The sequence below is a fragment of the Anopheles gambiae genome, chromosome 3 (assembly GCF_943734735.2).
Source record: "Anopheles gambiae chromosome 3, idAnoGambNW_F1_1, whole genome shotgun sequence".
Lineage (NCBI taxonomy): Eukaryota > Metazoa > Arthropoda > Insecta > Diptera > Culicidae > Anopheles > Anopheles gambiae.
This window is the reverse complement of record NC_064602.1, coordinates 89893896-89916352: the sequence shown is the minus strand read 5'-3', so window position 1 is coordinate 89916352 and position 22457 is coordinate 89893896. Positions and strand designations below refer to the sequence as shown.

At 48.6% G+C, this 22457-nt stretch overlaps 1 protein-coding gene across 5 annotated transcripts in view; it reads left to right on the top strand.

Moving 5' to 3' along the window:
* LOC1280914 (ankyrin repeat and BTB/POZ domain-containing protein 2) overlaps positions 1-22457 on the top strand; it is a 93559-nt gene that overhangs the window by 67270 nt on the left and 3832 nt on the right. For 4 of the 5 annotated variants that reach the window (XM_061655832.1, XM_061655831.1, XM_061655830.1 and 1 more), the window contains one exon: positions 19746-22416. In XM_061655832.1, coding sequence (XP_061511816.1) covers positions 19746-22416 — 2671 coding nt within the window. Of the gene's footprint in view, positions 1-9721; positions 9861-11641; positions 12350-17347; positions 18939-19745; positions 22417-22457 lie in introns of those variants that run through there. The other variant, XM_061655829.1, reaches the window with a different exon arrangement.

Below are 22457 nucleotides of genomic sequence, written 5' to 3'. Positions count from 1 at the left end.
AATAACAAACCATCTCCACCCTCTCGACGGCAAACAATAGACGTTCCGTACAAAAGATACTATTTCGCCGAAGTAGGAGGTAGTAGAGGGCGAATTTAATGCCACGACAATCGCACTTCCCCGCGGAAAACAGAACTACTCTCAGGATCACCAGGTTCCCGCTTCCGATTGCTGACGATCATCATCAGCACCGCGCCATTCTCGGTGGCTCCACTTTTCGCGCGCACCACACCTTTACATACGTTTCCATTTCTAATTCGTAGTATCAACTGAGGAAAATCTTTGCCACTCTTGTCCCTCTGCGTTCTTCCTCTTTGTGTGATTGGTGTGATAACTTCGCTAACGAAGAAAAAGGGAGCAACCTCGCATGGGTGCTCTTTCTCTTGCTCTGCTTACACTCAACACCCCGACTACGCTACCCAGGCCCGATGATAGTGATTTGTGATCGCGATGATCTGGGAGCTACCCAGAGGCTCTGTTGTGCTGTACAAAACTGACGGAATTTACGCCCAGCCGCCTCAGGTGAGCTAATGAAGATCCGTGAGAAGAATGCGCCGCTCTCATCCTACCGAATGCTCGCGCGATGGATGGCTATCGGTGTGCCTCTCTAAGCATGCCGTCATCGGGGATCTAAAACAATAGAAATGAAAAGCACACCCGCCGTGAGTGGTTGCCACCAGCCAGAGGGTTGCACTTTCCAACCGAATACTCCCAGCCAGGTACGCTCGGGATGGGAGAAAGAGGTTGGAAGCTGACAAAGAAATGCAAACGTCGTTGCTGCTACTTCTGCTCGGTAAACCGTCCCGACAGGCATTTGCGCTTCCCGCGACATAATTGTGGCGTTTAGGATAGAGACAATGTTGAGCCCATTCGTTGATTGTGTGATTGTTTTATTTGCTTTTCTTTTTCCCCACTCTGGGCAAGATGGGACGGTACAGTCGTACTCCTCCTGTACGGGGCAGGTAATGCCATGTACGTGTGATTCTTTCGCACAGGTTGAATCGCCGTGTCGGAATAAGTTTCCTCAGTCTTGCAACCTTTCATTTGCAGAAAAAAACAGAAAACGACACACACATAAGAAAGCGGAAAATGCACAACGATCTTATCGGTTCATCGGGTTTGCGAATGGGTGAACTTCGTGACGTGGGTTACGGTATTCACGCTTCGCGCACCGGTGTACATCTCTCGCCATGACTAATTGATCGTTGACAGCTTCATATAATGTCATATTTGCCTGACGCTGTCGTTTATTATCGGTAGTTTGGCTTTGATTACAGTGCGGCATACTAATAAACTTTACAGTAAAACAGAAAGCAGCTGTGCTGTAGGATTGTGGAAGTGATATTTTAACCTTCTAATTCAGCAAGAAGTTTCTGGTGCTCTCTTCGAGTGCCGTTAGTGGGCAGTCAGTGTAAATTAGGACAGATCTGAAGTAGATATTTTATTCACTGAGGGGTTAAATGGATACATTTTCATGTTTTTCTACAAAAATCCCACCGTTACTAAAATGAATGAATAAATTGTAGAATTATCTAAGAAAGCTCCGTAGAAAAAAATATTTGAAAATATGTGGATTACATAATGAGACAATTGAGCAAAATAAAAACAAGCTATTAGACCTATCCACGAGTCATTCAATCTCAATATCAATTCAAGTCCAAAGGAAATATTATACTATCTTGTTGTGCCGTCAGCTGTTTGGGCTAATCTGTAGTTGATATTGACAATCAACATCATCTTCCAAAGGCGGTTCGATAGTGCCATTGCTAACGCGTAACAATACATAGCGAAGGTCATTAGTTCAAATCCATTCCAAGCCCTACCGCTTTACATGTATATTGGAATAGCTGACATGTATATTGGAATAGCTACAAGATAAAACCATTTAATGTTTCAACGTATGATTACATTGAAAGCATTTACAACACTTACACGCACACTATGTACAATCAATCATATGATCATGTAACATTTACATCGATAGGCCAAAATCGTCAATAGCTTTTAGAGATGCACAGAAGCTAACATGTATATGCCACAAATCACAAACGCGCAAAGTAGGGTAACGTCTGACACATACTGAGACGACGTCATTGCGCATCCCTTTTTGATACACATTACCCCTTGTATTCGTGTTATTAACCCTAGCCCCCTTATACCTCTGGAGGCTATAAGGCGCAAGGGTTAATTACGGTCGACATCGCATAATACACTCACACTTGCAGACCGTTTTTAACACAACCCTAAAAGACACCGTGTGCGTCTCGGTACAATTGCACCAAAGAGATCGATCTTCTCCCACATCGTCCAGCGTGTATCGAGAGCGAGTGCGCGAGCGCGCCTCGATCATTATGCGTTTATTATGCCAAGCTCCACACAGCAGCCGATCGCCCCGCTCTAAGTATGGCCCGGCCCGGGTGCGTAACGCTTCCATTGCTCGTCGCGCATGCGTTATGAAATCGATGCCACAGACCTCGGCCGCTAGGCGCGATCTGGGGTAAAGAGTTCAGCCCGAGTGTGGGCAAAGCTGATCTTCCAAGATGCGAGAATGGGGAGCAGTGGAGACAAGGGTGGAGAGATGCATTGCTAGCGCAAGTGCTGGGATGATAATTGCCATTTTTCACCATTTCACCGTACGCGGAATGTGTGTGTGTATGTACCGGGATATTGCGCACATGAGGTCCATCCGCGCGTTAAATGCTCGGGCAAAGAGTCGTGGTTGTTCTGGTTTTTTTGTGTGTGTTTTGTTTCTTACTGCTCCATTTGGAATTGTTCACCGAAATGAATGGACTCGCGACCGTCCGTGCAATGCTGCAATCGGGCCGGCGCATATTTCTTCTATCCGGTGCAACCAGTGCACCATGGTGCACATGGTTGCACCAGCGGCAAGAATCTATCGGACAGCCATGTGGAGCGTATGGAATTGATCCCATTTTTTGATGTTGTTGTTTCGCTTTGTCTTCTTTGGCTCGCGCAATTCACAGCCAAGCGCGAAGAAAGAAACAGTTGAATAATAGTTTCTCAATGAAAATGTATCGTGGTATTCGTTGCACATGACAATTCATGTTTGCTTGCTTTGAGATCATAGAAATTTGAATGAAAACACGAAACATGCCCAATCTCATAACCGCTCCTCGCCCGTTTTCTTGTCGTTAATAAAATCAACCAATTCCCAACGACATCTCAACGACCTAACAAAACATGATTATTTTCCTTCGCGAGGCCTATCGAAACCACCACACTCTGGCCCTGTCAGCTGTCCATTCGGCAAAGCTATCAAACCGTACAAACGATCGCCTATTTATGCATATTCATAGCTCAATCGATTCCGCCACCTAATCGGTGAGCGTGAGCATGCTCAATTTGCATTTGGATTTCCCGTACATACAAATATTTGCTCCAATCTCGATTTGGCCATTCCAAAAAAAACCCACCAACATCATCATCATCATCGGCAACAGCACTTGGAGGCCCCATATCGCCAAGCTGGTGGTGCTCCCCTCGAAGCATGATTTTAATCGCACGTTTGCCGTTACACTTGCGATTATGTTTGGAATATTTTAAATAAAGCCCTGTCTACATTACATCCCTGCTCAGAGGACCTGGAGAGCCGTTCGAAATCAAAGGCTTTCATCTTTTGCACACGCAATGGGGGAGCGCACGAAGCGCACACACAAACGCACACACACCCGCGTGCAGAACATGATACAGTAATCGGTCGAATTAAGATATAAATCTTTGCGAAAAATCGAATCGAAAACGAACTTCGAACAGATCACGCTTTGTGCGGTGTGGGGACGTTGTTCGAGACTGACCGAGACCACCGAGACCATTCGAATGTCGCGTGAGATCGCTCTCTTTTTCTCCTGTTAGGGGTTTTAGTTTGAGGTACGGTTTCAAAGGGACACTCGGTGTGCAGGTTCGGCTCCACGTCTCTCTCTCTCGTGTGTTGCCACCGGCATCGATGTATAGATGGAGATTAACTGATCATAAATCGGAAATATGGTCAGCAATGGCAGCCGCTGGGTTTTTGTTGGTGATGCTTGTCAAATCGTGAGCCTGTTTAGCCAAAAAATTGTACCCTGTGCGCGCATTGAGGGGAGAGGGTGAGTCTATGATGTCTTTATTTCGCAGAACAAGTCATACTATGACGTCAATTATGATGTGTTAATGGCGGTAAGGAATAATCTTCAAATTGGATTAATATTAATATATTAATTATTACGAAATGTGTTTAAAACCACAAAATAGACAAGTAAACAAAAGATAGCAAAATGAATCATACAATTATAGATGCTGTATTTTATAGTATGTGTGATAAAACAAGGACAAAATCTCATTTTACCTCATGTATTAGTATTAATATTTTCTACTAAAGTGTGGGGAAAAAAGGTCTACCCCTTGTCTTTTCATTAAATTTCTAACATTGATAAATAGGTGTTACTTAAAAAGCTTTCTGCTTTCTCAATCACGTACATCGAGCGCTCGCTCGGTACGAGATTTGAACTCATGTTATTTGCTTTGTTGTTCAATCCGACGGCTTGCCGACTGTACTACAGCCATCGTTTATGAATTGGTTGATGAAAAGCTAAATTTAAGCTATTCGAACGTACACTCCGAACAAGAGAGACCATTGCTTGTGTACAAAACATTACGTTTTCCTGTTATCATTTGAAAGTTACAAGAATGGGTTTTTAATAAAATAAATGCAAAATTACCGAACCCAATCAAAATGGCAACACGAAAACAACTATTCAGCGCTGAATTCGAGCCAATTACACCATAGCTTCCTAAACTTAAATCAGCAACAAGAATTTGAAATATTTCACTGCGATTATGATACAATCCTCCAGACCACGACACAAGAGAAAACAATCAATATGTCGCTAATATTTATTGCTCACAACTATTTCCGTTGAAATAGAAATTGGTTTCCCCGTCTCGAACAGCCAGACAAGCATTTTGATTGGTACACCCACCTACACGACTTATCAAATCCACCTGTCATGTAAGACACTGCTGCCCAGAAAGGAAAGTAATTGCCCAACAGTGCACCCGCCATAAAAAACCCCTAAAAGCCTCTGTACAACAAAATAATAGACCATAAAATAAACGCTAAGCGACTAACTCCTGCAGCAAGCAGCAGGAAAGTGGTTTTGACATTTTCTACATTTTTAATTCCAACCGCAAAAGTATTTTGCAGTTCGAGTTTCTTAAAAAATGCGTTCAAATTTGCAATTGCGGAAGTGCGGAAAAAAGGCATCCAGCACACTCTTGTTGCGTACCGTCATGCGCGACGCACGCCGAACGTCCGATTTGTTTTCAGTACCTTTGTACTGTACGGCTCCCCTCATTATTATCGGGTGACTTGCGGTAACGATTTCATCTATTTCGTACGTATCTATCTTCATTCAACCTCGCACTATCACTCTATTTGTTGTCTCGGTCGATGAACGGCAAGAAAGTGCACCGAAAACTGCCTCCCGCAGCTAGCGGCAAGGTGAAAGAAAGGTCCCCTTGAAGCACGGTCTGGGACCTGCTGCAGCAGTTGCTTTATACTGAGCTAATTAATTAACTTTTTAATATCTTCAACTTTTCCGAAACCTTTCAGATAGAGAGAGAGAGAGTGAGAAAGGGAGACGGTAAAGCCAATGCACCCGAAACAATAGTGGACGGGCTTGGTGCGTGCAGCAGCAGTAGCAAGAAAACAATGGAACTGCGCGGTATGCTGTTGCGTGTCATCGGGCACAAAACCCTCGCAAGGGGCCATCAAGCACTCTTCTCATCGTGTAACATTTTTTTTTTCGTTCGTTGTTTGTCGCCTATCACCGATGAACTTTGCAGAAAGTTCACTTTCATCGTCAGTTGAGGCGGTGAAATTAGCTGGCAGAGTAGGGAAAAAAATAACGCTCCAACAGGACCGATCTGAAGGCGGCGCAACTAAATTAAATGTTGTTGTGTCAGTATTAACGAGCTTCGTTACGATCGTCGATGAGACACGACTTCCAGCGAGAATTAAAGCAAGCAACGCTATCAGAACAGGAATGTCCAGCTCGTCTAGGATGAAGTTTGATGTGTCGATTACCCGAGCCCGAGCCTAAAACACCGAGAACTGGAAGAACTTGATGCGGTAGCAGCCGGGCCGGGATCGTTGGATCGTTTTCGGTTCTATTAACCGCGTCTAACCAACCAACCCAGAACGATCCATCACGATCTGTGCCAGGGTTCTATCTCACCTAGCGGTTGTTTTATGATTGTAAACTCATCAAAACGGACCCCGCCCCGTTAAGTCGCCGATCGTTTCCTTCCGTACGCAAACGGTCATTACACACCGACAACTCCTGCTGCGCGCTGCTTTGGAGCCCCTGGACGAGAGACTTGGAAGACGATTTGGATCAAAAAATGAAATTTTTATTTTGCGACTTTTGCCCTCCCATTGCTTCTGCTTTGCCTTTGTCTTATGCTTGTCTTAGGATTTAAGATTTTTTCCACCTAGCATAAACGTACCCAGCATTCCAATGTTAGTGTCAATTTGAAACGTAGGCCATGCTTGAGCAAATGGCAATAAAACACTTACAATAAGCTCCAGAGACTATGGGATTTTTCGTTCTGTGGAAGACTACGCAAGTAGAGAAGGTTTGAATGCTACTTGTCGCTTCAGAAAAATGACGCTTTTAGTCTGCTATTTAACGGCATAGATTTTTTGAAACATAACTTTACGACATTACGGTATTTCTGGCACGAATTAGAACAGTTGAGCAACGGTTGAAAATATTGGCCACTAAACTAGGTTTATAAAGCAGAATCAGAACATTTCCAGCAAGCCATTAACTGCGTGCTGAGTTTGGTAAGAGTCACGAACGTAAGCCGTACCCTTATCGTATCGTATTTACGTTAGGATGACATTGACATCATTGGTTGAAGAAGTATGGTCACTACAAACGTATACCTTGAAACAGAAATTAAATATCCGGAATGATCGTAACATCTTCAGCAAAATCATGAAATACATAATTTTTCTTGTTCTGGAGCCTCAAAAACTAAAGCTTCAACAACTCAAAACTTCAGAGGTACGCAAGGCTTCGATAACAAAATATAACGAAATGTTGCACATTGAAGCACCCGGTGATCCTATATGGACATATGCCTTAGACATCCATCAAGAAGATACTCCAATCAGTATGGACTCTTACACAGGGATGTTTAATCGTTTGGCCAATAGATTTAGCGCCACAAACAGCCTCAAATATCATCCATAACTTCAGTCTAAGTGATACGTTAATATTACAAACAACTAGATATTTTTCTGGTTTTAATTACACAGATCATCCGGTAGAATCACTTATAAAACTTTAATTATACATTTTAATTAATTTGGGACTAAATTTCCAAAAACAAATTTCTATACTTCAAATAGAGATTTCCACTGCCAAGTTCATTAAATTATGCTCATTCATATTTTAATAACATAGCATGGGAAAGTTATAAAAAGCACCAACTACTGCTCTTCTACCTGTGTTTGTTTTGTTGCGTACGAACGGAAAGCTCTGATTCAATTAATTCACATTTTCTGCCTGATGAATAGCTAAGTAGCGGCCTGCAATCATCTCCGTTTAATGAACCATACGCTACTGCCTTTTTCCTTAAACTTGCTTTCACTTTCAATTCATTAAAGCTGGCGAAGGAAGAGGCAAACTAACGAGCATTGGGTGCCGAATTTAAAGAAATGGTTTGCGTTTTATCAAGTCGGGTCAAAGATTAATTTGACGCTTGCTGGAACCCGCAAAGTATCTCATCTTGAAACAAAGCACAATTTTGTGGCCTATTCCACCTGCGTGGCTGATTCTAGCAAAGATTCTGCCTATCAGATCCTCCAACAGATTGACACACATCCTTATCTCCGCAAAGCGATCGACGGCCGTGAATCGTCCGAAGCCGAAGAGACCCACATTCTGACAACTTCTACTTCCCCGTCCCATCTTCGGAGCAACGGTGACATATCTAAGACCTGGGAAAACATCTTCCACCCCAACCGCACCATTCTTACAGGTGTGGGCGCATGGTGGGCCTGATGATTGCACGACTGTGAGTGTGCATTAGCAATTTTCTCCGGAAGTTCCAAATTCCGTTAATGATGCAACAATGGTTGAAGACGGTGGTTGAGAAGCTTCTCGGCCTGGGAAGCCCTAAGCCCCTCAGCGAAAAGCCAGTGGGTGTCTGAGAAATAGTCCGGCCAAGCAGCAAATGTCGACAAAACATTTGCCCACTTTCAGCCCCGCTCCGACCGACCGTTTTGCTCATCTCCGCATCTCCTCAGGTGGAAGATCTTATACCGAAATTGTAGGACCCGAACTAGATTCCAATTATTCTAACGGGTGGCCGGTTAGAGATGGCCCGGTTTGTTTTTTTTTGGCGAGAAGACTCCCTTCTCTTAGGGCGTTGCTGTTTTTTTCTTTCTCTCTCTTTTTCCGAGTGCGTTCCAGAAGTCTTTCTGGTGTTTCTGGACACGGTCAATCATATCGGACGTAACTCTTTTGTAAGTTTTTTTGTTGTCTCGGACACTCCGGAAGGTCCCATGAGTGCGCAAATGAAAAATAGGTTAATCAGTAATTACCGATGATGAAACCGGGTTTGTGATTGATGAGGAATTTGGGTTCGGGGAGGAGGTAGGTAGGTTGAAAAAATCGTAGCTTTTTCCTTGTGATGTACTGAGATGACGCTTTTCACGATGATAATGGGCAATGATGTAATGGTTGCTTGGGCAGTTTGTAAAGCTGCTGCTTGGCGAGCTTGATTACAATCTGGAGCAATCCGATTGGTTACACGTTATTATTATTGCATTATTTGTAAGATTTTGGTTCAGTTTTTGGGGCATGTCTGTATAGCCTTGTTTAGATGTACAGAAGCGAACAGTCCTCAATAAAAATGTTCTTTCCCAAGAGATTGGAAAGGAGAGCTCTACTGTAAACCCTTTCATTTTGGAGATTCAGTTTGAGTTGTCTAAAGTCCATCTTTTGACACTCTTCACTGAGTCATCTTGGCATTAAAACATCATAAATATACAAAAACCACCAACTCCAAACGTTCATCAACTTCGCAACGCATCCATTTAACGCATGGTTTCGTTTGAAACGCGTACACTATTTCCTCATTTGCATTTAGCAAACGCTAATGGACTCGAGCTAATTTCGATCAATGAAAGTAAAACAGGGGGCACAGTAAACTGTGCACCGATACCTTCGTCCGAGGTAAAAGGTTTGCTCTCCTACCACGCACCGACCCCACGCCGAACGATTTGCCGATCAAAAATTTAAAACATTCGAAAGCCTCCTGCTCCATCTGCACCATTAGCACGGATCTTTGGGTTAAAGTTCGCATCGTAAAGGTGCCGTCGCACTCGCACAAACTCGCTCCCGATCGCACTGCACAAGAAGCGATCTCCGAGATGAGGTTCCGAAAATCGTCGGGAAAATTCGCTCACTCCCAGACTCAAAGATCAGTCCCCGCTTCGTCTCCAATTCGCTTGAGCGGTTTCTTTTTTTTGCGCGCAGTCTGAGAAAACTGCACCCCAGACAGTGATCGCTGAGAGAAACCTCAGTCGGAAAACTCAAACGCTGAACTAACCGAACGCCGAGAAAAAAAGAGAGCCCGCGCTGGTGCTGGCGCGAGAGCATAAACAAACAGCCATGGCCTGCGGTGCTGTGGCTGCAGCAATTTATTACAATTTCACCCTTTTTCCAGTTCGGTTGTGTCTGCGAACGTGGTTAGACCGCTTGCCAGTCACCACACATAGTACGGAGGGGTTCAGGGCGTTAGGGCGCCTGTTAACGGTCGCCTCGGGCAAACTGGTTAACGAAACGGTTAGTGGTTTCGGAGAGCTCCGGACAGTGTTTGGGTGGAGTTGTGGATATTCGTAGTAGTGCCTTGAAGAACATCACTACTTGGGGAATGTGATCAAAGCAGTGATCGTATATTTCAGTATGATAAGACAATCTATTCGGGAAATTTCGGATACTGAAAATCAAAGAAGAGCTATTACCTACTGATTCGTGCCTCTCGGGGAGGTTACGTGAACTTCAGCGACGACCTCGCTGCTACGAGAAGTAACCACCGCATCTAAGTGTACACCTTCCGCGTGAAAAGTGCGCGGCGGTGGCTGTGGCTCCAAAATCGAATACTTCCTGCGGACGTACGTGGATCGAGGTGTAGTTTGCGTCGCGTATAGTGATCGAGCTTACGCGGGACGGGGCTCCCGATAAAGCCTCCGCGTGTGTGTAGTTCAGTTACGTGACGCAGCGCTCGACATAGTAATATATGCGCGCAAAGACGCGCAAGACACGGCACGAAAAGCCAGTGGCCTGTGCGGCAAGTGTGAATGATAATTACGCGCGTTATACACGGCCCCCTTCGGAGCTTTGGAAAACTCCCCATACCGCACCAGCGAAATGAAAATGATTGTGCCCGTGATTGGGTTGTGGATGGTGTGTTTGGCCTGGGTGAAGGAAATCAAATTTTAATCACCCTCGTGCACTCTCGTGCGCACCCGCGTCCAGCTAAAATCATTCGTCGGTGCGACGCCCGGGTCCGCGAAATCAAGACGTGATTTAAACTAAGCCCCCCTCACATGTTTCTCTGCGTGTGTGTGTCGTGTGTGTGTTTCTGTGTGATCCAATCCGAACGATCCGTGGTGAATGAAAACAGAAAATTATTTTGAAATCAAATTTCCATTTCCCCGTTCGGTCTAAAGGTGCGAGCGAAGTGCAAGCGTAAAGGCGACACCGGGCCAAAGAGTGTAGCCTCGAAAAGAAATGCCTTGATGCTATGGGCAATTGTTGGCAACGCCTGTTTTGAAGAACCTAATCTACAATCGATCGTGCAACGCATTCGCGGCAGCGGCCAAAGAACCGTATCGGGTCTGATCGGGAAATTAACTCGGGGTTTTGGGAGTGTGCCTAAGGGGCGTACTGGACTCAAAGTTTGAACCCCGTGAAGGTGCGATAGTGTTGCGCGGGAGTGTTCAAGATTAGTTTCTTTTGTTGATGGTGGGTTTTGAAGGTTTCCCCAAAAAGGGAAGGTGTTGAGCGTTGTATGTAAATTTTGACACCAAACGACAAGCGGCATACCATACCTTTGCTACCATTGCGGGGGACATTCCGAATGGGAACAATCATCATCGTCGTGGGTTATTACATCTTGCGCACAGTTTGGAACCGATTCGGCACGATTGATCACCAGCGCGACCAGTGTCACACACCGCCGTTGGTGTTACGGACGGCAGCGCAAAAACTGTTCACCACGTGCGCAATGTCTCGTGGCGTAATCTATCGGCCGCGGCAGCAGCACCGTAGCGGAAGGACTTAATTGATGGGCCTTACGTATTCTCTTCCTTCCAACCGGGTGTCTCCCGTATTCGGTTCAACGTGCTCAAAGTGCAACGCGATCATTCCCGATCGATCGAGCTGAAGACCAGCCGCCTGCGTATACGGGCCCTTCGAGCGCGCGCGCGCTCGCTTCCGGACTAGTGGTCGATCGACCCGCTTCGAGATCGAGGCTGGTTGATTGAAGTATAATGTGTGTTTGACTGAAGTGTGTTTGCGTGATTTGTAGCTAACAACGAATGGTTTATTTTTCGCCCTTCCAGTGTCTGCGCAGCCACGGCGAAACCTAATCCCTTCGTGGCAGAAAAGGAAAGAGATTTAGCGAGCACACAAAGTGAGAAGTGAGGTGAAGAATTTTTGCAGATTGTGTGTTTGTGTGTGCATGAGTGCGTGTGTGTGTGTCTGTGTTCAGTCTGTCAGCATCAAATGTCAATTAGTTTTTCGCTCAGAATAGCTGTCCGGAGAAAAGGAAATCCTCCCCTACTTGTGAATCCAACGTTCTCTACCAAGTCAGTATGACGAATCAGTTGTGCGATTCGCTCCGTGTGTTGCACTTGATCCTAGAATAGTGAAGCGTGACGTGTGAACAAAGTGACCATACACACCATACACACACACATACACAAAAAGAAACACCAAAAACAACAAAGCCCCGAAACGCTTCGAGCAACGTATCCCACCACAAGCCTGGAACTTCTGTGCTCTGGCCAGCACCCAGAACGAAAGTGAACGTAACGAGATACATCCGATCCGGGCTCGGATGTCGTCGGTCGACCGTTTGCCAGTGGTTTGCCAGTGGCAAGTGTGACGAGTCCCACCGGGAGCACCGATCATTCACCGCGTGGCAGACGTCAGAACGTCCAACTGGCCTGAAGCGACCAAAACCCGCTCTAATTGGATTCTGTGGGTGTGCGAACGTCCACGTACATCTTGGGACGGCCGTGTCTCGCGGCGGATGTGTGCCTTTTCGGGTACGTCATTGATTTATGTAGCGGGCTTTAGGCACCGTAACGGAGCACACAGCCTGCTCTGAACGAAACAAAATACGAACGAAAACGAACGGCTTCTGTCCATCACAGCGAGTGAATGTGTGTGTGTGTGTCAGAGCAGAACAACCAACCAAGCACAGACACCCAATTCGGGGATAACGCTTGATGATGAGATGTTTTATAACAAGGCCCTGTCAGCTGAAACATGGTGATAATTGGATTTGGCACACTGTTTTTTTGCAATCTTACCCTGTCACACGGTTAGGCTTTGAGGTATCAAGGCATTTGAGGCGTATTTTGGACGTGTTAGAACCAATTGGGGAATCGTTAAGACCACAAAATTATAGCTATGGAGTGTTATGATGTTGACTTTCGTTTGGAAACTTTACCAAACTAACTCTGAATTCAGTAATTTCTTACCAGACGAAGGCTCTGATTCTGCTTGGAAAATCTGTTGCTTTTCCAAACTTCCTGAGATATTTGGACTATACTGAGATTCCTTGCTAGACAACTTCTAGATTCTTGATGTCGGCATTACAGTATCGCCTAGAAGTGGTAGGGCCTTAGCAAATATAGATCTTTTTCTTCTTCTTATTCTTCTTATTAGGTACAAGAACCCTGATCAAAGCCATTCTTCTGAAGATCTTGCCTACTTTAATAACATCTATAGGATATTAAATCCTATTTTGGTTTTTCAGGTTTATGTGACATTTGAAACCCATAAAAGTTGTTTCGTTAGGTCGCATGTCTTAACGACTAAGCTAAGGGACCTCGGGAACAGTTATGGATACAAAATTGGAAGGCTATTACACCAAGCAGTTCACCTTTTCTGGGAGCCCTATTATTGCTCTATTTTGTCCCAAATTATGCAGATATTTGGTTCAATTCAGATATTCCTTTCAAATTCTTTACATAAACCATCCATTTATGACTAATTAACTTCCAATGTACTTGAGTTATATCTCTCATAGCTGTACAGCTTCCGGCTCATTGTTGCATAATTCGGCTTTATAGCACCAACTCCACATTCAACAAGAAGGAACGGTGGTAATGTCTAGTCATCTCCTACATTGTTGGCAGTAGTCCCTCATCCAATTCCAATAAAACCAAAATTGCTAACAAATTGCCCTCGCAAAACATTGCCAAAAAATGAAACAAAACAAATGATTTATTAACTGATTTGCGGCCTCGTTATCTCCTGCGATTGGGTAATACGATAATCTGCGCCCCCCCTTCGATTTCCGGACACGGCCTTCCCGCACACTCCTCCGTGTAGTGATGTTGATCAATAAAATCAAACCCCCGGCGTATGTATAATAAAGCAGGCGGAGAAAAAACGGCAAACAGCAAAATGAAAACAACGCCCCGGGGGCAACATAACTATCGCCAGCTGTTTCCAGCTGCGTCGGTGGGCACGGGCCCAAAATGCATGCCCAGTGTGTTGTGCGGTAAACCTACCAAACCTACCTAACCGGGCTGCAAACTCCGCTCCGTATTTTAACCGTCCCGATACACCGAACGGTATCAATAAATTGGCCCACCACTTGGCCGATGAATTGTTTCGCTAATTTGACAAGCCGAGGAAGAGAGAGAAACAGACAACACACAAAAAATGCACGAAATTGAATAACGAGATTTGTAGTCAAAAAGGAGATCTCCTTTGCGAAAAGGGCTTCGGGATTAGAAGAAATCCTTTTACACCACCCGCTTTATTGACTGATAATGATGCCGCGGGATGCTAAATTTGTTGCCCACCTTTTCAACAACCGACTTATTCGCAACACACAGCAAGAAATCAATAATATCTCCTCAATAAAAATGTGCATGAAACGAGCACACACAGAGATCCCTTTCCCTCCCGCATCGCCACCACTACCACACTCTAATTAAGTGTAACAAATAGTATAATTTCGTACCTCCCGGTGCCATTTCATTCACTGTAGCATTGCATTGCAATAGGGAAAAAAGTGTGCCACGAGTTCTCTTTTTCATTGCACCTCGGCTATTACTTAATCCACGCTCTGGCACAGATTGGCCAATGGTGTTTGTTTGAGTGGCCTTCGGTTCATGCTTTATTCCCGAGTCCTCACGGCTGTTGATCAATTTTCAAGCTCCAAGAGCATGGATCAATGAGCAGACCTAACTATGCTCGAACCACATCACAGACAGCAAAACCCAGTACCTCCCAGGATTAGTGATAGGGTTAGGGTTAGTGTGGCTAGTTTTTTTCACGCTAACGGTTGTGGATTTGCGTGGTTTTGTATTTGTTGTGCTTTCCTGCATGTCATGGTTCTCTTTGGTGAAGGAGGGCGTCCATTTCTGCCTGCACTTGGACATCTCTTGGACAGCCAAACTCAACAAAATAACTAGCTTCAAGCTGTGTAATCATAAATCGTTGCCCCAATCTGGTGCCAGTACCCCGTTTTTTACCCCACAGTATACAAAAACATGAGTATTGGAGCTCGATTGGGAGAGTTTGCTGGGTCGCTTACCGAGGGGGCATTTCGCTACCGTACTACACACCACGCTCTCCCCAGCAATCTGTATCTCCCCCAAACGGCGAGATGAGATCATGAAGTAGGGCTTGAACTGCTTGCAATACAAACTCCAGTTGGATCAACCGACCAGATGTGTTGTATCCACAGCTCTGCCAACTCCAACACTCTATGTCATTCGTTCATGTGCAGTTTGACGGTGTTGTGCTCTCCCCGTCTCAATCCCATGGTAGCAAAATGGGAAACGTTTCTTGGGCTGACTTTTATTACCACCCCATCCCCGGTTCGCCCCCCATTGGAGGTGGTTATGGCCAGCATAATCGTATCATTTGCTCCAAACGATCGACTTCACAGTGCGCCATAGACTGAATATATTGAAAGGTGTGTGTGTTGTGCACCTTTACAAAAGGAAATGCACATGTGCCCATGCACACACGGCACATGCAGAAAAGGGAAGAGGGGCGGCTGCTGCTGCAGCAGCCCGACGCAAATGTAATGCGCATGTTGCTGTCTACGGCATCCGCTGGACGGGGGCATCACGAGTGGCAAACGGCAACAACACCTAATGAAGCGATTTCTGACCACAAAAGCGTCTGACGCAGTCTGACAGGGCGTGCTCTGCCCATAATCGGGGGGCACAGATCTATCAACACGGGCCAGGGGGCAAGAAGTTGGTCTGCAAAATCAAAACTTATGGCACTATTAGTTTCAATTAGGCGACCTCCCTTCCGAGCGCATACGCGCGTAATAAACGCGCCCAAATGGTTCCACGCCAGTCAAACGTTTTCCAAACGCTCCAAATGCTCTAATGGAGCGCCTAATCCCTGCCCATAGTGGTGGTTGGGGTAGGGTAAGGCAGGTAAAACAGAATATTTACAACTGCTCCCTGTGTCACCCTGTGTACAGGGGGTTGCATGTAAAAGGCTGTTTTCGGCTGGACTAATTTGTAGCTGCACTAATACTCTCCCCGCTCGTGGTGCTCGTTACACGTGGTTGGGTCGGGCGCATACGCAGCATTTCTTGTTTGCCGGTCGCGCAGATTATTATCGCGCGGTCGTGCGGGACGATTGATACAGGCGCAAACCCTGCGCGGACACAAATGGACGTGGTTAACGATATTACGAAACTGAGTGGTAGGTCCTGCATACCGGCAATGCGAAGATGCAGAGATAACGACCAAATGCATACGAAAGTTTGGTAATCTGTTGAAGGCAGCTGCTGACTGCTGACGATGTTAGAACCGAACAGAGGAGCTACTAACGTATGTGTATGCAATGACATTCATAACATGATTATGATCACAATTCCGTTTGCCAAGACCGTCCCGTGTGGCGGGAAACAATTGCACATTAGAATTTATTTCAACTACGTTCATGGTTCGTGAGTAACCCGGCAGCGAGTCTGCCCGGCGACTCATCAAGCAATAACAAGTATTGACATAATGATGGCTTGTGCGCGACTCACTCGTTTGCGCTAATTAAGAAATAGCGATGCTATCTCGCCGAGTGAACGTGTTGTGTCGTCATCTTCTGGTTGCAAATTCCAGAATTGATAGACCAATTCGCTTAAATTGGTTGTGTAAGTCTGCGTAGGTCCGGAGGACCATGTGGTCTAAGCGATAGGCGGGTTCGATTCTACATGGCCGTGGGAGATCGATTCTCAACCCAGCCGTTATACCGTATCATTTAACTTTATCCGGTTCCTTCATGATACACTACATGTATATGTAAGTCTAGCAAGAGCCTGTATAAATCGGGAATGTCCAAATGAACAGTAGTATGCTCAAACACTCTTCAAAGTTTCTAAAGAATTGCCTAACATCTACTTCCAACAAAACTCAATTATTGGTCCAGCCCCAGCTCTCTAGGTTATGTGTGCATTATTTATCACTCACACTTCGTTTTGCCTGTGGCAGTGTCACAATCTGGCTAACAAACACGACAGGAAACACACCTGCGCGCATTCGCCACACGCTTTGGTGTGGTGTAATAAAGTCACTTCAAAATATTGCCGACGAAATAGTTCAGCTATCCACAACAATCGTTTGCAGCGACTGTCCACAAATCGGAACAAGTAAAACCTGACCTGACAAACGGTGGGGCCCCTTGATTTTATTGCTTTTCAAACTGCATGCAGCATGCGAAAAGACAAGTGTAGGATTTTGGAATCCAGCTTCTGGAGCTGGAATGCAGGAAGTAGGGGAAGGCAAATCTAGACCAAACGCCGCAACCAATCTCGGTATTGGGCAAAGATATCATGCCGGATTGACTCCACAGTTGGCCAGGCCCACACCAGTCATCAAGGGACAGCAGACTTCGTGCCTTCGTTCGTATTGTGTTTCGTTAGCTTGGTGTGTTGGTGTGTCTTAGGGGTGCTCTTACCTCTGCAACCAAAACTCACCTAGTCGTCATTAACGCCCATTTCTCTTGCTTTATGTTTCCCTCTCTTGCAACAAACGCCCGATTGTGCCGTGATCACCCAACAGACCTCATAAACAACGTCCACAAACATAACGCAATAATAAAACAAAAAACAAGCTCCGAGGTAGTGGTCTAGTGGCCTCATGCAATACCCGAACAGGGCCCACACCACGGAAAGGGTCGAGGACCGGCACAAATCAATCGCGTGCCGTGGTGTAGTCCAATCGCTCGAACGGACGCGCACCATCGTCTTGACGCACCTGCATTGCTTAGTGCACTACACACCTCGTAACGGAAGAGGTTTCGCGAAACTCTCACGCAGTACCGTCCCGCCCTCGCAATGATCTGTACGGACGACTGCACCTGCAGCCTGTGCCGGGAGTTGCGCGGCTACAAGCTGAAAGTGAAACCAAACAAAGCGACCGACCAGCGCCCCCCACCGTACGGAGCCGACGCCGGAAGCCACCAGCAGTCAAAGTACTGCAAAAACTCCAAACTAACGCGCAACGATAACTTCATTCTGCGACGACGCACCTCGAACGACTATCCGGCTCGTTCGCCGGACGGTCGGCAGGCGTCCCTCAGCGTTCTGCCAACGGGTGATGATGAAGATCCGTACGATCCAGAGCCTGGCTATACGCAACAGGGTCAACAGCAGCAGCAGCAGCAACAACACCACCAGGGACACCGGGATCCTCGGTACGGTCCCGGCCAGAACGGCAATCGCATGAAGAAGGCCCAAAGCTACAACGAAATACCGAGCGTAGGGAATGGTGGCGGCCGGCCCCGGTATCATCCGGCCGCCCTCAGCTCCAAGATGATCAAGAGCACCAACAACCTGACGGAAGAGGACGATTACTACAGCTATCTGCCACCGTCGCCGCCGCCCCCCGTCACGGCCGGCGGCCCACCGGTGAAGAACAAAATCGAAAAGCAGAAAGACCACAAAGTCATCATCTACTTCGGCGACTCGATCGCGCACCGGAAGAGCGAAAAGACGCGCCCGGCACCGCCACCGCCGACCGGTACGCCACCGCCGCCGAAGGTCAGCGAGCTGAACGTGTTTCACGCCCAGCGGCTGTGCGAGGAGACGGCCGAGATGCTGCAGCAGCGCAGCAGCGGCGGAAGCAGCAGCAGTGCCGGCAGCAGCAGCAACGGCAGCCGGCCAACCGTACGTGACGCGCTGGAAAAGAAACCCGAACCGGGCGGGGGTGGTAAGCCGGGGAAGGAGTTCATGCTGCAGCTCAAGTCTGTGCTGGAGGAAAAGAATCGCGGAGTGGCGTCGAGCGATGCGCCCGTGGGTGGCGTAACCGTACCGATCGGCCCGGACCAGGACGGGCCAGGTCGGGCGAGTGAAGAACCAAAGCACAAGCGTACGGCGCCACCACACACGCAGGTGGTGGAGATACGGCGCGTGGATAAGACGGTGGCGACGGCCGACGGTGTAACGGACGCGTCGCTGCCGTCGTTCGTCGAGAGCGTCATTAACGGTGTGATCAACATCAAGATCGAGGAAAGCTTCAAGGTGGCGTCGGACATTGTGCAGGCCGTGTTCGAGGATGGTGGACCCGACGGTGGTGCAGCGGAGTATGGTTACGACGATGATGACGTTGGCGATCCGTTCGATTGGAGCTTCGTGCAGAACTGGAGAGCACGGTACAGTGGTTTTTGCCAGCGATCGGTTGCTAGATCATATGTCATATGAATAAGTTTGAAGTCTCTATTAGATATCTCGACGATCTTTCAAGAAGTTGGTACATTTGGAAATAGAGAAAAGGAATAGGAATTTCTCAATATTCTAATTGAACAAGATATTGGGTCCGTTGTGATCATCTGTCATAAGAATAATTTTGAAGTTTCTATTGGACATCTCCAGGATCTTCCAGTAAATCCTTCACTTAGAATTTTACAACAAGAATAGGAATTTCTCATGATTCGCTTTAACATATGTGAACAAGACGATCAATTCTTTGGACAGTTTACCCGTTATCGCTTGCATGTCATGTCAACAACAGCTTTAAATAATCTTTTTGATATCTTTTAGGATCTACCAGTAGATTTTAGTATTTCAGAAAGGATTTCTGAATTCATTTAGGATTTCAGAATTGAAATGTATCTCTCACTTATCGTTACATCGGGTTCTTCTTCCAAAGATCTTCGCCTAGATACGTTTCTATTTAGAATTGCAGCATAAAAGTAGGAATCTTACACTCTTGACGTCTACTTCTTTGATCATGACATTGGGTCCATTGGACGGCAAAGTGGTTTGTCAGAGGATCGCTTGCCATCAACATCATCTTCCAGGATATTCCAGTAGAATTTCCAGTAGATTTACATCTACATCTTTGTAGATCTTTGAAGAGTACTTCTTTGAACATGACCGTAGGACCCTTTGATGCTTGAATAAGACTTTCTCTTTCAAAACGTCTCTAATACCGTTTTCTTCTCCTATTCCCCCACCAGACCTTCCGGTACGGCTGTAGCGAACGGGCAGGTAAGCTCACCGCCCAACACGTCCAGCAACCAGAGCAGCATCGGTCTCGCCAACAACCCGGCGCACAATGGTTCCAGCTCGGCCGCCGGCGGTGGAACCGGTACCGGAAGCGCCAGCAACTACCCGGCCAGCCCGAACGGCCTTTCGCCCGGGAACCACTACATAGCGTCATCGAACCCGGTCGCCTCACCCGGAGCCCGCATCCAGAGCCCGGCAGTAGCAACGCCGGCTCCGCGCGTCTCGAAAGAGATCACACTACGACCGGCCAATGGGAATGGTGAGATGCGCAACTTTAGCCTCTCGCCAGTACACCAGCAGGGCGGAGGTTCGGGCGGACAGCAAAGTGCCGACCCGAACGATAGGAAGTATCACGCACTGCCGACAGGACAGCAGGCCGGCCCGGGGGGACAACAGCACGGGCAGCAGCATCCACTAGCGCACCATCAGCATCATTCCCAGCAGCAGCAGCAGCAGCAGCAACATCCCCAACATCATCAACAGCAGCAACATCATCAGCAGCAGCAGCAACCACATCAGCAGCAGTCAGGTCCGCACCGTTCGGTCGCAGGTCCGACCAAGCTGACCGTGCAAAGCTCACCAGTGAAGGCCCAACCGGCGATGGTGAGTGCCGGGCTGGACAAGTCTTCGGTAGCTTCCAACTCCAGCCACAACAACAACAACAACAACAGCAGCAACAACGAGCTGAACAGCAAACGAACCGCCAATGGTAACGTGATCAGCAGCGTCACCACCATCAACGAGCAGCTGAACGGAAACGGCAGCTCGAGCAGCAACAGTGGCAGCAACGTCAGTCACCTGAAGCAACACTTCTCGCAGAGTCATCACGCGGTGCCCGCGTCGTACCACCATCAGGGAGTGTCCGGCTCGGGCGGCAGCAACGGTGCCGGGTCGGGCCAAACGCCCGGCACCCATCTGGCCAGTCCCGTCGCGAAGGGCGGCGCACCGTTGGGCATTACGCGAACGCACCACCACACCGGGACGCACGATTTCCGCGGCCTGCAGCGGGTGAACGAGTGCCACAGCTCGTCGGACGAGAACCGGTCGTCCGGGCACGCCAGCATGTCCGACACCGGGCACGGCAGCAGCTCGCCGGGCGGCGTTGGCCCGAACCGTGCCGGCGGTCCGCTAGGACCGCTGCCCGAGGACCGGCTGGCGGCGGGCGTTACCAACCGCAGTGCCCGATCGCGCGCCAGCTCGAACCATTCGCGGTCGCGGCACCGCGCCACGCCGGCCAAAATCCCGTGGGCCGGCGGCGGGCTGGAGGACATCAAGATGGCCATCCAGCAGCTGACGATGCGCTCGCACACGTCCACCTCGACGTACAGCAGCCTGAGCGCGGGCTCGGAAAGCTCGGAACCGGTGCGGCGGCTCGGCCGGTACAGCTCGCTCGAGACGGTCAACACGAACGTGACCAGCGCGGACGAGTTCGTGTGGGTCGATTCGCACAACCGGCTGGTGGAGCTGCAGCACCCCCCGTGGAGCCAGCACTGCGTGCTGCGCGTCATCCGCACGGGGCGCTGCCGGGAGTACGCGGAGCGCGTGTCGGTGGAGGCGGTGCCCCGGCTGGGCTACCTGCTGCAGCGCGCGCTCGTGCGGGTGGCGCGCGAGGTGCAGCGACTGTCCGGGTGTTTGGGCCTGTGCTCCAAGCACGAGGTGGCCGGTGCGTTCAAGATCGTCCTTTCGCCCGCGCTGTCCGACTCCTGCATCAAGGCGTGTTTGCGGGCGGCCGCAATGTTTGCCGTGCCGGGCGACAGTGCGCTGAAGCAGAGCAAATCGGCCCGGGCCGGGTTGCAGCTGCCGGTCGGACGGTTCCATCGCTGGATGGCCGACGCGCGGCTGGGCCGGTTCGTGCACGAGTACGCGGCGGTGTATCTGTGCGCCGGGCTGGAGAACCTGCTGGAGGAGATATTCCTGCAGTGCCTGCCGACGGATCCGGGCGCGGCCCTGACGGCGACCGGGCTGGAGCATGCGATCGCCGGGTCGGGCGACCTGTGGGGCTTGCTGCAGCCGTACGCCCATCTGAATGCGGGCCGCGTGGCGTCGGGCGCACTGACCATGCCCCGGTGGGCGAGCCAGTCGTCGATCAACTCGGGCGGTGGCGCGAACGCACTGGAGCCCTGCCTGCTGACCACGTGCGTGGGCAGCTTGAACGAGCTGAAGGATTTGGTCGGACGGGCGCAGCAGCGCAGCCAGCACATACCGATCTCGCAGACCGCGTTCCGGGTGCTGTTTTACTTCATGCGCTGCTCGCAGCTGGAGCACAACGATGTGGGCGCGGCCACGAACGGCGCGGTCAACAACATCCAGGAGCTGTGCTACGAGCGGGCGTACGTGGTGCTGCCGCCGCTGGTCGAGTGGCTGCGGGTGTCTTCGGCGCACGCCGAGTACCGGCACGCGCTGCTGATCGACAAGGACGACATTATGCAGGCGGCCCGGTTGCTGCTGCCCGGGGTGGACTGTCCGCCGCGGCTGATCGCGTCCGAGGAGGAGCTGCCGGCCAAGCGGACAGTGGGACTGTCCGGTACGCAGAGCATCAGCTCGTCGAACCATTCGGGGCAAACGCAACCGCTGCACGGTTCGCTCACGTCCAACTCATCCACGTCAACGACGGGTAGCATTGTAAGTGAACTGAAAATTGTATTTAAAAAAGCGCTTTTAAT